The following is a 17,387-nucleotide window of genomic DNA, read 5'->3' as shown; positions in this document are numbered from 1 at the left end:
CATAAGCATCACACCGACTTTCCCATAACGGAGCCCGCTCAATAAATCCATTTTATTGTTTAAGTCTGGCTTTAAATATTAATGCAATATGCCTTTCTGTTGCCTTGCACGGTCACAATGGCGAAACATATAATAATAACAAGAGCAAAAATTGGCGCAAAATGTTTTTAATCAATTTCAATTGAATGATGACCCGCGCAATCAACGTAAGACGCTCATTCAAAGCTTGTATCCCTGAGATGTTTCCATTCCAGTAAGCAAATGTTTGTACTCGTTGTTGAAGCTTTGTATAATGTGGTCTTTTAATTCTCGAAATCTTCTCTCCAGATCTGCTTAACTCATTTCAATTATAAAATTATTTTTTTTGCTTTTGGTTAAATATTCCGGTTCATTAGCATTTATTTATTATAAATTTCAAAAAAGTATCTCATCACGCGATTTCCATTTGAAAATGTAATTTTTAATTCTCCCTTCATCGACAGAGTAAATTTTCTGTAACTCTTAAGCTATTTTTATTATTCTTCTTTTTTGTTCTTCGTGTACAACAGTAGAAGAAACGACAACCCCTACATAACTAACTGATATCATAAATGGATCCAGTCACTATATAAATTCGTAAATTCGCTTTGTATGGCGATGGGTCAAGATACTAGCCCTCCTAATTGATTTCCATTTAAGCTAACATAAGAGGTGGCTTAAATAATAAAGATTCAATAATTGAATAAATATAAGATGTCTTGATGTTTGGAGAAGGCGAATTCTACGTAACAAAATTAGTAATCCGATTTCATTATTGTAAAAATAATTTGTATATGAAAGTAATCAAATAAAAAGCTTATAGAAAACATATAAAGGAAAAGATTAGTCCATTCATAAAAAACTATTTCCACAGTCTATCCAAGAACTGGAATTACTCATCTACTCGACGGGACTGACTAATTCCAAATCTGACCCACTGATGTGGCACAGTCCCTCCCAAGTCCCCTTCAATCCCCACAACAACATTTTCCGGACAGTCGAGGCAATGAACCGCACGTTTATCTCCTCCCACACACAAAAATATACAAATGTATCCGTCCAGACGCACACTCGAGCAAATAACCAACTGCAAGCAGCCGACAAGCGCATTGAAACAAAAAGCGAAAGCCAAAGTAAATGTAAGAAAAACAGAATTTAATCGCAGAACCACAGAAACGTTTGGAAATCCACAGAAGCGGCAGCGGGAAAAATGGGTAAAAAGTTGTGGCGCTTGTGCCTTCCAGACTCAATCTGAAGGTTGATTAGAAACCTAATATTTTATATACATATATGTATATATAAGATAAATCTTAATTTGCAGTACATAAATTCATGTGTATATAAATTATGACTAGCTTCAGGTCATCCTGAAGCCATAATTACTTAAACTTACTTATTATATAAGTAATAGGTATCTGATAGTTGTGAAGACCGAACAAGTTCAAACAGTTCACCAGTTCGGAATGCCTTAGAACACAAATTCATAGGGCCAACTCAAATAGAGACTGTGCCAAGTGCGATTACTCACCAATAAGGGCAACAGCTGCAAACAGCATTAGCCATTTGAGGCGTTCGTTGGGCATATTCATTCCGTATGCCGTGTTTCCGCGGAGCGGGTTGTGTGAGGTTGGTTGGCAGTAGAAAGAGGGTCTATCTGGCTATCGATTTTACGCAAAAATTCACCGAAAAGCACCCTTCGCTGCGGTTTTGGCACGCCCGAGTTATCTGAAAACAGGGGAGAAGCATTGTTTCATTATTTTATAAGATTTTATATGATATGGTTAGTTTTTAATTAAATGGGTTTTTTCTTTTGTGCTTATAAGTTGCGCGTTAAAAAAACTTTTTCCAAAATGTAGCCCTACTGTTAAATGAAGTGCAAGTAATTTAATTAGGCAAACCACCCTCTACTGTAAGACAGTGTTCCATCCTATTTAACCATTCTAAGTCAATGCTTAATGACTACCTGAAACTAAATGTTTAATACGTATACTTTATATTCAATTTGATGTATTCATTGATTGTTTTCTAACACTTTGAGGATAATTCCTCTGATAGCTGTGTTTATGATCTTCCATGAAAGTTCTCAATTCCCAAGTATCCAACAAGTACCAAGCAAAAGAAGCCCTGTAAAAGCGATTAGCAAATGGAATAAAACAAAATAGAGGAACCACACGAAAGAGGCAACAGTGCTTCGTGGAAGGAGGGTTCCGCGGAGGGATGTCATTAATTAAACCACAAATGGCGATAGAAGAAGAAGGCAACTACTTTTAATTTTTCCGCCTTCTGCTATTCATAAAATGTCACGCGCCTCCCTTCCCCGCCGCCGCGTCTGTTTGGTGGAGAAAAAAAACACTTTATGACAGGCAGGAAGTCACGATTCCACATTTCTGTCTGTTTGTCCCCGGTCCCCTTGGGGTCTGCAACTTGACAGCTCCAGCTCCTCCACATGGCCAGCGACTTACTTTAATCCATGAGCTTGCCTTTAATTGTTCCTTATACACATGCTTAAGCATAGAAATAGATTGAAAAGCTGAAGAATTTAGTTTCTTAGCGCGTTAATTAACTCTTAAGTGGATTCCTTAATTTCTTATGCCATGAATTGTGGACTAAGATTTCGTTTTTTACCCCGCATTTAATTCAAGTCGGATCATTCAGCTAGATGACTATTGCTTATCCACGACTCATTTTTATTTGCTTAGAGGGTTGCGCAGACGTACAGAGAGCTCTATCCCCTTTCAAATAAATAAAATAGGTTGTGTGTTGGAGGGTCCACTGCCCATATTATATTTTCAATTGGACTAATGAACTAGCTGTCGCTTTAAGCGAGGGTTAACTGTCTCCAAGTTGAGCAGTTTGACAGGGGAACAGCTGCCTTAAAGGCTCTGGGGTGGCCAAAATATTCCAGCAGGGGTGTGGCATCAAAGCAGCCTACAAAGTATTTTACAAAAGCTGTCTGCAGATGGTGGAAAATAGGCATATATATTAATTAGTTATAAAATGTATTTGCTAATCAAAAACCCTAATTGAATTTTAAATGTCATTAGCAAGTTAAACTAGACGAAGGCAAAGAAGTTTGTTCACATATGAAAATGGTGCGAAATTTGATTGAATCACGTGCATGGGCACAAGGCTTATGCCTCCACAAAGGTTGTCATCCAACGGTTAATAAGGTAAATAAATGTATCCTTTTACATAAGTATGAATGAATAAATGTATGCATGAAGTGCATTTTGCGCATCAGCGAATTTTTGTGCATCAGCGAATTTAGTTTCTTTCCTTAAAAAAAAAATTATAAAGTAAATAAATGTGAATATAGTCTGTCCAAAAATTGCCAAAAAGCACTGTAAAATTCGATGAATGACGCATCAGTACACCTCTACTTGAGCTTTCAGCTTGGAAGTGGTTCGCTTTTCATCCCGACAAATGATTCTCGACTGAAGCAATTTGGAAAACATCTGGCAATCAGTCAACAGATCCAGGCATCCGTATAGGCAACATATGTGTGGATACATTTATACTATATACAATGTACCTACATAAAGAGATACAACCCCTCCCTGAGCGGATCCGTTTGGTCAATCGCGTGGTAAAATCAACGAATCAAAAGCATTTTAATATTACTCATGCTTGCATTTCGTATTCTTCTTGTTGCCCCGTCTGGCTGCATGTGTAACTTTAAATTGGGGTGACGAGCCAATAAATTTAGGAAGGGTGGTGCCCGGAGGGATGGTTGCTGGTGGCGGTGATCGGATGGGGGACAGAGGGCAGTGGTCGCAGGGTCGTCGGCGGAGGTAGAGACACATCCATTGTCCAGAGCCGCTGCTATGACCCATTCGCGCACAGTGCTCTCGCACTGCGCCCCTAATTGAGATTCAAGTGCGGCAGCAAAAACAAAAGGAAATATTTATTCGGTCCTTTGTTCACTTTAACCTTTTCCGCTGTGTCATGTTGCTGCCCAAGTGGAAATCAATATTTGGCTTCACAACCGACCCGATGAGAGCGTTCTCATCAAATCGATAAGAGCGACCAAAGGAAATTTGTTCAAGCTCGAGTGTGCAGTTTAAATATATATATATATGTACATATATTTTAAAATATTTATAACTGCCCTTAATAAAGATGATTGAATACATCGCTCCACAGCTGCACTACTTTCAAATGTACGATTTTTAATGATTTCCAGGATCTATTAACTAAACTGGCACGATGGTCCATTTAAAAGAAGACACCATTAGAGTCCACATGGTCAGAAAGAATTGCATTAAAAAAAGAGAGAACGCTATAGTCAAGTTCCCCGACTATCTGATACCCGTTACTCAGCTAGTGGAAGTGCAAAGGAGAGACTTCAACACTGACAGTTTTGGGCGGGTTGTGGGCGTTAGAGTGGGCGTGGCAGAAAGTTTTTTGGCAAATTGAGAGATATTTACAAGACTAATATTTCTAAGTTAGTCGAATTAGTTAGTTTTTGTACCAAAACAGCAAGTAAATAAAATCTAATCAACAGTGCCTATAATTTATATTATAATATTACTGCAAATACCTATGTTATTCACAAAAAATGTTAAGCAGGGAACATAGAATCATAGAAAATTGGCACTAGCCCAGCTAGTGGTAAAAATCCGCCTAGCAACAGGATGGCGAGCCGACAAAAATACAGAAAAGAAGCAGGAAAAATAAAAAGTATATCGCCAGCAGACGGTGAAGGAAATGGTGGAGGAGGGTAGTGCAACACTTGCAAAATCAAATAGTGGAAACTTCAGACACAGCAACAAGGAAAGGGCGAAGGCAGCTGCACGGAATTTCAGAGATTTTACAAGCAGGGGATGAACCAACACTCGCATCGTGCTAGCACACACACATATATGCGCATAAAGGATCACGGCGTATGTGTGCCACATGGAAACTGCCAGGAATTTTAAAAGGTTCTTGAGGATGAGGCGTTTTGAGTAGGGAAAACTGAAAACTACCTGACGGGGACAAAGGACAAAGGACGAAGGACCTGGCGGCTGGAGGCACAGGTTGCACACACACTGACATAGCCATGGACGCCCAAGCGAATACAACGGTAATCGCAGAGTTGCTTTTCTGCGGTTCCAAGGGCGCATGCGCCGAAAAAAAATTCGCTGAAAATTCAGAACTGCAATAATTTTGATTTATAAATAAAAAGTGGCACGAAATGTATAGAAACTCCCTAGATATTAAACAAACATTCATAAATTTATCATTAAACTGGGTTGATGGTCGCAGAACATGCATGTTCCTCCCTCATGGCAGTACATTTTCACACCCTTTTGCAAGTGTGTGTAATACAGTGTAATAAAGTAACCGTTTTTGCATTCTAAAATCAGGAAACTTTACGTTAGGCGAAAAATCAATAGAAAGACCCAAGACTTTTATCAGTTAACCGATTTAAGATTAACATACAGCATTCGGCAATTGATTTCGCAGACTAGGGCTACTCAGTGGGCGTGGGCAGGACTTACGCACACTTCCGCATGCAACCTATACATACACAACGGGCACAAAGAAGTTGCCAGACAACGGTGAAAATTTCCCAACGGAACTGCCGACTTTTCTTACCGTTATAGCTACTACTGATGCTGATTGTTGTTTAAATGCAATTTTTAATTGTTTACACACACACTATCACACTCAGTGAAAGTGGTGGGCTATTTGCAGCAGGGTGCCACTAATCCACGGGGGTGGCGACTCCGCACAAAAGCACCGCACACACAAACACAGCTACTTTGCTCTGCTCTTGGCTATCTTTCAGATACCTTGAAACACTATTATTCACTTATTTGAAGGTGCACCAGCACCACTGCAACCGGTTGGGGGATTGCTAATCGCGTACCGCTGCCGTATATCCGTATATCCGTACCCGTATCCGTATCGGTGTCCCAAAACAACGTTCACACACAAATACACACACGCTCTCGCGATTCGCCGACTAACGTTGAAATCCGGTTCTCGATCGCTCGACGGTCCAAACAAGACTGAATCGGATGCTCAGATAATCGCCATCGGATTCAGATACTCCGCTCAAACCGGCGCTCTCTCTCTCTCTCTCTCTCCGCTTTGAATTTGTGTGTGTGTCTAAGGGGCGATTGTTTGGGAAATTTCTGGGACATTCTTCACCTGTTGCTTTGTGGACTTGGCTTGCTTGGATTTTATCTGTAAATGCTAAACTTATTTATCTTGTACAATATTTATTTTGTTTTCAAAATAAAACACTCAATATATGATTATTTTGGTTTGTATATATTTATTTGCTTATCCAACAATATCCACACAAAGCCATGCCAAGCGATTATGCGAAATATGTACGCTTACACGTTGATATTGAGGGTACATACATACATACATACATTAATATCAATTTGAATTACTCGGAAAATAGTGAAATATATCTTGAAACTTCACCTATCCGAATGACTACAGAAAATACGTTATACACAACCAAAAAGTGTTGAATTTGAATGCAAGTGAAAAATTAGATACAAATAGCACAAATACTGCGCATATTAAGCATTAAGTACAGAGTAAATGCTTTGGGTCGAGTATTAAATGTTAACACTTGGGTATTTAGTACGTGTATTGTAATTGGTAACGGAAGTCAATTAAAATTCGAGGGAAGACACAATAGTGTTACAACTAACCTAAAACTAACAAAATCAATTAAAATTAAATCGTAACCTAACAATTATTGTTATGTACAAGTTAAGCAGTGAGGATGTTTAGGTCAACACTTTGAGCGAGTTTTGTCTACGGTTTGTCTTGCGAGTATCTTAAGTATCAGGTCAAGTCTTTACGGTTCAATCTCATGAGGATAGTTATTTCCATATGCTAGGTGTACGTGTAAGGGTTTGTAAAATAAATGCTCCCCAGCTAAAGATCCAGAATGAGAACCATGTGTGCTGTATTTGTGTCATGACTGTGGACGACACTTGTTCAGTTCTTATATCAGGATCTTTGCTTCACACTTAAAAATATATCGAACTATAACCACTTCAATAAGTTAAACGACAAGCACTAAACTAATAAACTAATACGTCTAACAAACGCATAATTTTTAAATCGAACGATTAATTAAAATGAATAATTTTTTTGTAAACAATCTCAATAATTTTTTGTTATGTGCTGGATATGCGCTTGGGTATTTAAAATATTGTCGAGTTAATTATTAAAGTGGCTGGATTTCGACTCAGGGATATTAATTGTATATGGCTATTTGGCTTAACCAGATAATATCGTCCTGGAAATGGGTAAATTCGAATTTAATTTCGACGACTTGCATCCTGAATAATTATTTTGTTCTTCTGACGCGTCACTTTCGTGGCCGTCGGCGCTGGCATTAGTCGCTTCAGCTGCTCCGGCCTGAAGCTGACCAGGGCCTTTTCCTTTACTTTTCCGACGGCTCCGGTAGTGGTTGTAGACGTTGTGGTTGCCGTGGCCGTGGTGGTTGACTCAATGAGGGCTGTGGATTCTTCGGCCGTAGAGCCTGAGGACCCGGCTGCAGCAGCTGAAGCGTACCTGGTGAGTACATGGAACTTGGCAAAGAGGTTGCGCCCGCTGCGTTGCTCTTTGTCCTTGTACTTGTCTAGCGCCGAGCCGGTGGGTATCGGCTTTGGCGCTTTAATTAGTGCCTTGCTTGGATTACCATCAGCTTTGTAAAAATGATCGTAGTCGAAATCACTGCTACAGGCGGGGGCCAAAGCTCGGTCTCCGTAGCTGGCTGAGCTGGCCGAAGTTTCCTCTGCCATGTGACGCAGCATTAATGTGAGTTTCATTTCGTGCTGACGCTGCAGCAGCACCGCATTTCGTTCGCCTTCCAGTCTAGCCTGGCGCACGGCATTGGACAGAACGCGCTCCTTCCACTCCCAGGCATCCCGCTCGCGCTCCAACTGCACCAGCTGCAGTTCCAGCTTTCGTGAGGAGTCGCGCAAATCTATAACCTTGGTGAAGTATTTGTACAGAAGCGTTCGCATCTCCTCCGTTGAGAGACGATTTAAGCGGGCCATCAACATCTGTTCTCCCTTCTCCCGCTGGATTCGGTCGCTCGTGTCGATAGAGCGGTGACCCGTGATCATTTCGTTCTTGAATTCTATGGCCGCATCTATGGCCTCGATGGCCTCATCGCACTCAAGCAGCTTGCGCTCCTCCTTCTGAGACAGCACCTTGTCCCGCTTAAGCTTGCGGTCCAAATGACAGCGCTCTTCTAACAATAAGTCACGAGTTCCGCGCAGGTTGCGGATCTCATGACGCAAGCTCTCTTGCTGCTCTGGTCCCGGCTGGTCCTCTAGGTTATCCGACTTCTCGCGCAAAATGTGATTAAGGTGCGTAATCCTAGCCTGCACTGCCTTTAATTGGCGACCCTGTTGCTCAGGAGAGCCTTGGGCGTTCACAGGCTCTTTGCCAGTCTCCATAGATTCTCGCAGCTTGACCAGCTCCGCCTCCATCTGGCAGCGCAACTTACACTCTTTTCGAAGCTTTTTCTCTAGATCATCGGCCTGCTTTCGCGACTCGCCTACCGATTGCTGAAGCTTCTTCACCTTCTGTCCGCTCTCACCTGCAATATGCTTCATGGAGCTAAGGTCCTCCAGACGACGCTCGAGGTGTCCTATTATCGTAGTCCATCGCTCAATTTCCGACTGATCCCGGCCTTGAACTAGTGCTTTACCTAACTGCTTCTTCGCCTTGTCACACTCGGTCTCCAGCTTGGCCCGTTTTTTGTGAAATCTTTGCTTTGCATGGCTACGTGTATCACTGTTCTTGATCAATTCGGCGATTATGTTTTGTTTTACCTGGATTGTCTCTTCGATTTCCTGCAACTGTCGTTGCTTGCCCTCGATCTCGGCGACCAGTTTGCGCAATTTTTTTTGCAGCTGTTCAATAGGAGCAGTGGCAGCGGCGGCAGCGAGAGCTGCCTGACGGAGTCCCTCGCCCGAAGAAGTTTCCAGAGGATCAACGACCGACTCAGGATCAATGGGCAGAGAAGGCTGCTGGGAAGCTACCCGATTAAGCATGGCGAGCTCTGCAGTACTTAAGCTAGCACCTGGCTGAACACTTCTCCTCCGACCTGTTAAAATAAGAAACCAAAATGTTACTGTATAATAGAGGATGTGCAAAGTAAGGACATACTGCCGATGCTGATTTTGCGATCATCTCTATTTTCAGCTGGTCCTGGTCCATTCTCGCAATCCTGGCTTTGCATAACCGCCTTCGGGTGCTTGGATAGATAATCAGCGTGCTTTTCAAGGATAAGAGCGTCTGTTTTGTCGCGAAACTCTTCCATTAGACTTTCTATCTTGGCGTCTAGATCTGGCCGATGTGACTCATTGTCTGTGTCGTTTTCGTTGTCGGAGTTTGGCGGCTCAGAATTAGCTGCTTCAGAGTTCACCTCCTCGGGCTCCTCGGCCTCCAGAATGGGAACCAACTGTTTTTGCTGACGCATAGCCTCTGTTGAGCTAAGACACTCCTCGCACTCCTGCTTGAGAAAGAGCCACTCCTCGATCTGCTCCTTCTCCACTTCAGTAATTAGCTTGGAATCTATCAGCCTAGAAATGTCTTCGTCGTCAAAAGTTTCACATTCGAAATAACGTGTACACTTACTTGGAAAATAGCCCCTCGGCGTTGGTCACTAATTTAGACCATTGGCTCGCTGCGAATTGCAGTCCAAAGTTGTCCCCAGGTCCCGCCTGTGCCAAAGGTCCAGCAGAGGTATTGGAAACTGGCGCAGCCTCAGCCGGCTGAACGATCACCGTGTTGTCATCGGAGTAGGTGTTCATAATTACAAAATTACGTACGCACTGCACCTTAAAGGCGAACTGCAGGTTGCCCAGAGTCTCGGCCAAATGCTCTTCAAGCGGTGATACACACAGAATCACAAGCGTCTGAGCCCGTCCGCCGAACGAGTCCTTCAGAAGAGTGGTAAGTGTGGTCTGACCATACGGAATGTTGCCATTAACCCCGTACATGAGGCCTGGATCTGTGAGAGTGCTGATCACCTGCTCCAGCATACACAGGCCAGCATCGAGGGGACGGCCCGGTGGCTGTTCGCCACATCGCTCAGTGCCGCAAAGATCCGAGAAACTGGCCGTGGACAAGCGATGCTGCAATAGCCCTTCCTTGGACACCCACTGCTGCTCCAGGGTAAGCGTGAATAAGGTGTGCGCCGGTAGCGATTGGCGAGCCGATAGACCCACTTGCAGCCAGTGAAAGACGGCATCTACGTTGGTGCAGTGTATGTTACCCATGCACAACAAGTCGCATACTTCACCTCCACATATCTCCACGAATCCCACGTTGATGGCATAGGTGCGTCCTTAAAGTGAAAATGGAATTAGGATAACAATTCTAATAAGAGTCTCTAATAAACTCACCTGGATGCGATGATATGTGCGAGAAAATGTCACGGACACAAAGGTGTACGACTCCTTCTGTGGAATCTGTCAGGGTAGGGTCATGGACGTTTCCGTAGAGCGTGTAGCTTTTGCCCTGGCCCCGCTGACCGTAGGTAACTACAGATGCGTCAAAACCTTCCAGAAACAGGGTAATGAGCGGAAAGACCGTTTGGTGGTACACTTGCTCCTGGGAGCTGCTGCTGGCCAGGGCGTGTGTGACAGGAACCGTGTGGGGACCCACTTGGATCAGTCCAGCCGCAATGCTGTCCATGGGATCTCCTCCTGGAAGAGCACTAGGCAATCCTAGGACAGAAGCGCTAATGGGAATAGCCTGAACGCAATATGCGGAGTCCGGGTAATCCCTGTGGCCGCTGTCGTTGCCATTGGCATCTGGAATTGTCTTCGAATCGATCGCACTGCCATCCTTAACATTCCCGTTTGGGTCCGCCTTTGCCGCAATGTTCATTTTAGCCACTGGAGCTTGAACCGCAGGGTCCTTGAAGTCTGCCCCCTCATCCTCTGCCTGCACATCCTTTTTGAGCTCTGAGGGACCAAAGCTCCTCAACAAGTCCTTGAGTTCTCTATGCGGGAAGATGCGCACCGCTACCTGAATGGGTATTTCCATGGTGGTTAAGCAACTTGTCCTGTTCTCGGAGGAGCTCTTTCATTCGGTATCCTGAGCTTTGTTTCGCATCTTGGCACTTTGAAATACGTGCAAAAATTCAGCTCCCTCCGAATCGATACAATGGAATAGTGTGGCCACAGCTAGAGCGCCAAGGCAAGCCGAAAATACCAAATCCATGTATTCTTGTGTTTCGAACAAAACAAACCGTTCAATCCTTTAAAAATGATTACAGTTGAAAGCATATTTCAACCAAATCGCTACCGAAAGTCAATGCTAAGTTTGTATACAATAATAAGTATATAATCATTTTTGCAACTTCTCTTATTAAAAAGTTAATTTTTAAAAGAAGAGGTTTCTGTAGATTCTCATCAACATATTTGAACAAATAGGTGTAAGTATTTAAGAATACCCAACTTGCTGGCATGTGTTGGTGGTGATCTTAGCTATTTATGGTATTTAAACAGTATACATAGAAAGTACATTTTGGTATTTTTAAAAATTTCGATCGGCATGGTTGGTATGTTTAAGGTCTCACTGAGCGCGTGTGTTTTTTGTGCTAAACGCTTCGTTTTGAGAATTAAGTCCAGTAATCAGCATAAATTAGCATGTCCAAGCGTCGAATTGAAGTAGGGGAGACCTACGGCAGCAAGGCGAAGAAGTAAGTGTGTTACGGCCACCATACGGCAGTGGTTTAATGCTCATTTCTCCCCAGGGAGACAGAGGCGTCCTCCTCGTCGGCGGCAGCCGCTGCCGGCACAGTGGCCCAGATCCTGGGCGGATTTGTGCCCAACAAGCAGCCGCCCACGATGAACCCACTGACCAACACGCCGTATTCGCAACGATACCAAAATCTCTACAAGAAGCGCATTGCGCTGCCCGTATTTGAGTACCAGGCGGACTTCATGCGGCTGCTCAGCCAGCACCAATGCATTGTGCTGGTGGGCGAGACAGGCTCCGGCAAGACGACCCAGATCCCGCAGTGGTGTGTGGACTTCGCAGTGTCCAAGGGGCGCAAAGGCGTTTCCTGCACCCAGCCACGTCGAGTTGCCGCCATGTCCGTAGCCCAGCGCGTTTCGGAGGAGATGGACGTTAAACTGGGCGAAGAGGTCGGGTACTCCATTCGTTTCGAGGACTGCTCCACGGCCAAGACGCTGCTCAAGTACATGACCGACGGTATGTTGTTGCGTGAGGCCATGTCTGACCCTATGTTGGAGCAGTACCAGGTCATCCTGCTCGACGAGGCTCACGAGCGGACCCTGGCCACGGACATTCTCATGGGCGTGCTCAAGGAGGTCATCCGTCAGCGTAACGACCTTAAGCTGGTGGTCATGTCCGCCACACTGGACGCCGGCAAGTTCCAGCAGTATTTTGACAACGCACCGCTCATGAATGTGCCCGGTCGCACACATCCCGTGGAGATCTTTTACACTCCCGAACCAGAAAGGGATTACCTAGAGGCTGCCATTCGCACGGTCATTCAGATACACATGTGTGAGGAAATCGAGGGTAAGTTTACGGATTCCGCTAAGAGTTTATATCATAAGTTGCTTCCTCATCGACATTTATAGTAATCTTATACGATAATCCCAAAAATTTATATTCAAAATATTTATGAAATTATTGGAAGTCAATATTGAAGTCAAGCATTGCCAAAAGCAAAAGTGCAAGGCAACAGATAAAATTTCTAATGCCGTTGGGAAGTTCTTAAATTCCAATAATATTTATTTGTTATCGGATTTTTTTAATATGGAATATGATTTTTAGATTTGCCAAAAACGCTTCATTCACTTTGTCCATTTCAAACTAAATTCAAACTTTATTTTGCAATATTAGGTGATATCCTTATGTTTCTCACGGGACAGGAAGAGATTGAGGAGGCGTGCAAGCGCATCAAGCGCGAGATCGACAATTTGGGCTCTGAAATTGGAGAGCTAAAATGCATTCCCTTGTACTCCACGTTGCCGCCCAATTTGCAACAGCGCATCTTTGAGGCGGCCCCACCGCCAAATGCCAATGGCGCGATTGGACGCAAGGTGGTGGTGTCCACCAACATCGCCGAAACCTCGCTGACCATTGACGGAGTGGTGTTCGTGATCGATCCAGGCTTCGCCAAGCAAAAAGTGTACAATCCCCGCATTCGAGTGGAGAGTCTTCTCGTCTCCCCCATTTCGAAAGCGTCTGCACAGCAGAGAGCCGGTCGTGCTGGACGTACGCGTCCTGGAAAGTGTTTCCGTCTGTACACGGAAAAGGCGTTTAAGAACGAAATGCAGGACAACACCTACCCAGAAATCCTGCGCTCCAATTTGGGTAATTCCTATATCCTATAATACATTACTCAATTTCTCACACCCGGTTACTCATTTTTCACCAGGCACTGTGGTTCTGCAGCTCAAGAAGTTGGGAATCGACGACCTTGTTCATTTTGATTTCATGGACCCCCCTGCTCCAGAGACCTTGATGCGTGCCCTGGAGCTGCTCAACTATCTGGCCGCCCTGGATGATGACGGCAATCTTACGGACCTGGGCGCCGTTATGTCCGAGTTTCCCTTGGATCCGCAGCTGGCCAAGATGCTGATCGCCAGCTGCCAACATAACTGCTCTAATGAAATACTTTCCATAACGGCCATGTTGTCGGGTGAGATAAAATACAACTCTAAGAAACTGTCTTCGATAAGTTAAGAAGTCCACTCAGGTTTCGCACGAATACTTTCATGGCTGCCACTCTTCGTTATTCAAATACGTAAGACTCGTACTTAATTTAGATTTATGCGGATGCATACATTAACATTGTATCCGTTCAAGTGGCAGCCATGATTCGTTTCTTCATTTGTAAATTGAAAGTCTTTAAAGTTTTCGGGAAGAATTTTTGATATTCTTCAAAGAATTTTTGTAATTTCTTAAGAAACAATGCAAAGGAGAAAGTTTTTCAATTTATTTGTTCTTTGCATTCAACTCGAAAAAAAAGTTCCACATGCGCTAATAGTCAAAGCCCATTATTTGAATGGAATGATGAGCAAAGTATGCCCAAATAGACATTGTTTTTATCTTTTAAAGTTCATTGAACGCACTTGCAACTCACAAATGCAATCAATCTTTGAATCAAGCTTCTAGATTGCATAGCTGACAAAAAGTAAGCACAATCTATTTGTTTATGTAAAAAATTGTTTTGAACTTAACGCTTAACGCTTAATCGAAACCAACCCAATTCAAACGTGCAAAAGTTCCACAATGCTTCGTTCGTCCCAACGAGGCTAAGAAAGCTGCCGATGAGGCCAAGATGCGATTCGCCCATATTGACGGAGACCACCTGACCTTGCTGAATGTCTATCACGCCTTTAAGCAGAGTAAGTAAACTAAGCAAACCCCTATCGAAATAGAAAGACAATTGTTGCTTTGACGCTTGCAGGCAGTGAGGATCCAAATTGGTGCTATGAGAACTTCATAAACTTCCGATCGCTAAAGAGTGCAGATAACGTGCGCCAGCAGCTGGCTAGGATCATGGACCGCTTCAATTTGCGGCGCACGAGCACCGAATTCACCTCGAAGGATTACTACGTAAACATACGCAAGGCCCTCGTGCAGGGCTTTTTCATGCAGGTGGCCCACCTGGAGCGCACTGGTTACTATCTGACTATCAAAGACAACCAGAACGTGCAGCTGCATCCGTCGACGTGTCTCGACCACAAGCCCGATTGGGTCATCTACAATGAGTTTGTTCTGACCACAAAGAACTACATTCGCACTGTGACAGATGTGAAACGTAAGTTGCTTTCCAATTCCAGGATCAATTTTGTAAGCATTTCTTTCTTTTATAGCTGAATGGTTGTTCAGCCTGGCGCCTCAATATTATGACTTGAATAACTTCCCTCAGTGCGAGGCAAAACGACAGCTGGAGTTGCTACAGCAGCGGATGGAGACCAAGCAATACCAGAAGGGTTTTTAAGTCCCCAGAGTATGGCTAGTTGTAATATGAAGAAGGGATCATGGATATGAGTGTGTGAATTTAAGCAAGTTCTAAGAAAAATAACCCTTTTGCTTTTTATTGTTTGCTAACCTAATTCAAGCACATAGACACTTTAAGAGAGCATGATATCCAAGAACTCCGTTTAGTTAATAGTGTTAATAAAAAAAAGCCACTTTTTGTATATCTAAAAACCTTAGCCATTGGTCCGTTGAAACTGAATGAGAATTACGAGATAGGTGGCTATGGCCGATGCAAACTGCAAGCAGAAAACAAAAGAATAATACGGTGATCTTATTTACGTATAGTACAACTCATTACTGATGTTAGAATGGTGCGGTTCACGCGACACAATCCACAGGCGGAAAAGTCAGCATCTACCACGAGTAACTGCTGCCAAAACTTCTTAACCGCCTCCGCAAGGATAGGCTCGTGCACTTTCCGCTCGATCTCACAAACAATCTGGATCGTTTTGCGGGACTCTCGGGCAGCCAAGTGGCACGGCTCCACCACCATGAGCAATCGCAGGAAATGAAAGCAAATCCAGAGCATCTGCACCCACAGGTACCCGTTATCTCGCTTGCTGAGCAGTTCCAGAAAGAGGAAATAGGCCGTAGCTACAAGATGCAGTAGACAGGACACCAGGATGAAGAGAACCGCAATGCCGAAAGAGCTGTCAAATTCGGAAAGGGTAATAAGCCAGCAACATGGGATGTGGAACAACTTTACTTGGACAAGAGATGGACACACTTTCCTAGCGACTCGTGACTGTCCGCCAGAGATTTCAGGAGCAACCCCTTGTTTTTGGCTGGAAAATATCCCAATTTGAGTAACTCCACGTTGAGGATTAGACTGCGGGCGGCTTCCTTGTCACCTGCGGATTCGCTGGCCAGGGTTTCGCCGTTCAGCTTCGTCAGGCTCGCATGGAGTGCCGATGGCATTGAAGGGCGATTTAAGCTTATGTTTTTGACGGTACTGACCTTTTGGGGTTTAATGGCACTGGTTGCGTTGTTCTCTGTTGGGAGTGTCACAATCAATCATAGATCGTAGGAATTTAATGTACCACTTACCAGCAAGAAAGCTGCTCGAAAGCATTCGATTCAGGCGTCCAAAGCGCCTGCCAAGTCCGTAAGCTGTGTTGGCAAAATTAACTTGCAAGCCCGTGAGTATGAAGTAAAGACTGTAAAATGGAATGTACCAGTGCACATTGAGCTCTGTCAAAAGGAAAATGAAAACGAAGAGTCAAAGATGGATTTCATCCATTACGATTTATTTTAAATTATAAATGGAAATATTTACCCGTATCCGACTGAGCAATGTTCATATCCTGGGCAATACGCATCCACGTCCCAACATCAAGGCCGACCAGTAGGGAAATGGCAACCAAGGAGACGGCAGCCATTCCCAAGGCTCGCCATCGATCTCTTCGAAAGTTGTTGTAGGCATTTAAAGTACTATCGATCTGCGGTGTGGTCACAGGAGTATTATAAAATGTAAGGAAGATGACCTCCTTGGTCTCACCTTGTTTAGTCGATCGTTGAGCTCGAGAGTGTCGTTAAGGCTAAAAAGACCACAGTAAACACCAGATACAATAGCCATGACAACCACAGAAACGTCCAGGGCCGTCACCACCTTCGACGTTGCCGACTTCATTCTAAAAGATGCACTTTTGATTTGTTGGTTGGTTTTGTTTGCAGTTTGTCAGAGCAATTAATTGGTCAAGATCAAATGTGTTTAGAAGGGAGCAGAGGTGATGATTAGATAGTGAAAAATAGATAAAAGTATACACACAACTAAGATCAAAGTAATGACACTCCCTAGCCACTAATTCATATTATTCTTTATAAAAAAGAACTGATTATACAAACGTTAGAAACTAAGCATTCAAATCTGAAGAAACACATCATGTAGATATGGATTCTATGGAGAATTTCATTTCGAGTGTCACTAATTTGAAACCCTTGCGTGAACAAGCACGTAAAGATTAGTAGAGGGAACGGCACAGGACTGGGACCTTACAAGTAGGAAACATAAATGAAACAAAAGTTCCAACTGCAAGTCGGAAGTACCTACCGCACTGGTATTTCGGAGTTGGCATCAAACAAGAGTCCCCGATAGGTGAGAAAAACTAGGCAGATGTGGATAGCTCTTAGTCAGATGAATTTCATCCCCTGTAGCTGCCTAACTTACCCATAACCACCGTTAACGTGGCCGAGTATACCGTGAAGAGCCAGCTGCGACCGATTTCCACTTGGCCCTTGGAGTTCCGGACCGTAGCATATGGAGCCAGGGCCAGCACTTTGCTGACGTAGAAAATGCCGATGCTGGGCTGGGATATCTCCATGGTATTTTACGACGAGGGACACTCGCAGAACGACCT

General features: G+C 43.8%; 4 protein-coding genes across 7 annotated transcripts in view; 1 reads left to right on the top strand and 3 right to left on the bottom strand.

The window, feature by feature from the left end:
• The window catches only part of LOC122611470 (Down syndrome cell adhesion molecule-like protein Dscam2), a 62,781-nt gene extending 56,756 nt beyond the window's left edge, over positions 1-6,025 (bottom strand). Inside the window, exons 1-2 of the mRNA XM_043784594.1 lie at positions 5,599-6,025; positions 1,547-1,743 (exon numbers count right to left, since the gene is read on the bottom strand). Coding sequence (XP_043640529.1) covers positions 1,547-1,607 — 61 coding nt within the window. The 5' untranslated portion in view covers positions 1,608-1,743; positions 5,599-6,025. The remainder of the gene's footprint in view (positions 1-1,546; positions 1,744-5,598) is intronic.
• A 286-nt stretch (positions 6,026-6,311) lies between these two features.
• Positions 6,312-11,158, bottom strand: LOC122611438 (kinesin-like protein costa). Of its 2 annotated transcripts, XM_043784526.1 has the most exons (5): positions 10,401-11,158; positions 9,825-10,342; positions 9,631-9,767; positions 9,160-9,575; positions 6,312-9,097 (listed from the first exon to the last, which is right to left on the bottom strand). In XM_043784526.1, exons 1-5 carry the CDS (start codon positions 11,044-11,046, stop codon positions 7,296-7,298), a joined length of 3,519 nt encoding a protein of 1,172 aa, XP_043640461.1. In that variant the 5' UTR covers positions 11,047-11,158; the 3' UTR covers positions 6,312-7,295. The 2 variants fall into 2 exon arrangements, with proteins under 2 accessions (XP_043640461.1, XP_043640450.1); XM_043784515.1 differs by having other exon boundaries at positions 6,313-9,097; positions 9,631-10,342.
• Positions 11,159-11,564: 406 nt separating this feature from the next.
• On the top strand, positions 11,565-15,201 carry LOC122612659 (putative pre-mRNA-splicing factor ATP-dependent RNA helicase PRP1). Its single transcript, XM_043786450.1, has 7 exons — positions 11,565-11,704; positions 11,759-12,552; positions 12,880-13,353; positions 13,418-13,681; positions 14,268-14,390; positions 14,453-14,806; positions 14,862-15,201. Exons 1-7 carry the CDS (start codon positions 11,652-11,654, stop codon positions 14,987-14,989), a joined length of 2,190 nt encoding a protein of 729 aa, XP_043642385.1. The 5' UTR covers positions 11,565-11,651; the 3' UTR covers positions 14,990-15,201.
• Positions 15,181-17,386, bottom strand: LOC122612727 (gustatory receptor for sugar taste 43a). Of its 3 annotated transcripts, XM_043786718.1 has the most exons (9): positions 17,198-17,386; positions 17,081-17,135; positions 16,529-16,661; positions 16,307-16,469; positions 16,078-16,221; positions 15,882-16,022; positions 15,737-15,815; positions 15,329-15,680; positions 15,181-15,266 (listed from the first exon to the last, which is right to left on the bottom strand). In XM_043786718.1, the coding sequence occupies exons 1-9, from the start codon at positions 17,349-17,351 to the stop codon at positions 15,204-15,206; spliced, it is 1,284 nt and encodes a 427-aa protein (XP_043642653.1). In that variant the 5' UTR covers positions 17,352-17,386; the 3' UTR covers positions 15,181-15,203. The 3 variants fall into 3 exon arrangements, with proteins under 3 accessions (XP_043642653.1, XP_043642504.1, XP_043642579.1); XM_043786569.1 differs by having other exon boundaries at positions 15,737-16,022; positions 16,529-16,673; XM_043786644.1 differs by having other exon boundaries at positions 15,737-16,022.
• Position 17,387: the final 1 nt, after the last annotated feature.

This window comes from Drosophila teissieri, chromosome 2L (assembly GCF_016746235.2).
Source record: "Drosophila teissieri strain GT53w chromosome 2L, Prin_Dtei_1.1, whole genome shotgun sequence".
In the NCBI taxonomy this organism is placed as follows: domain Eukaryota; kingdom Metazoa; phylum Arthropoda; class Insecta; order Diptera; family Drosophilidae; genus Drosophila; species Drosophila teissieri.
This window is presented reverse-complemented; position numbering and strand designations above follow the sequence as displayed.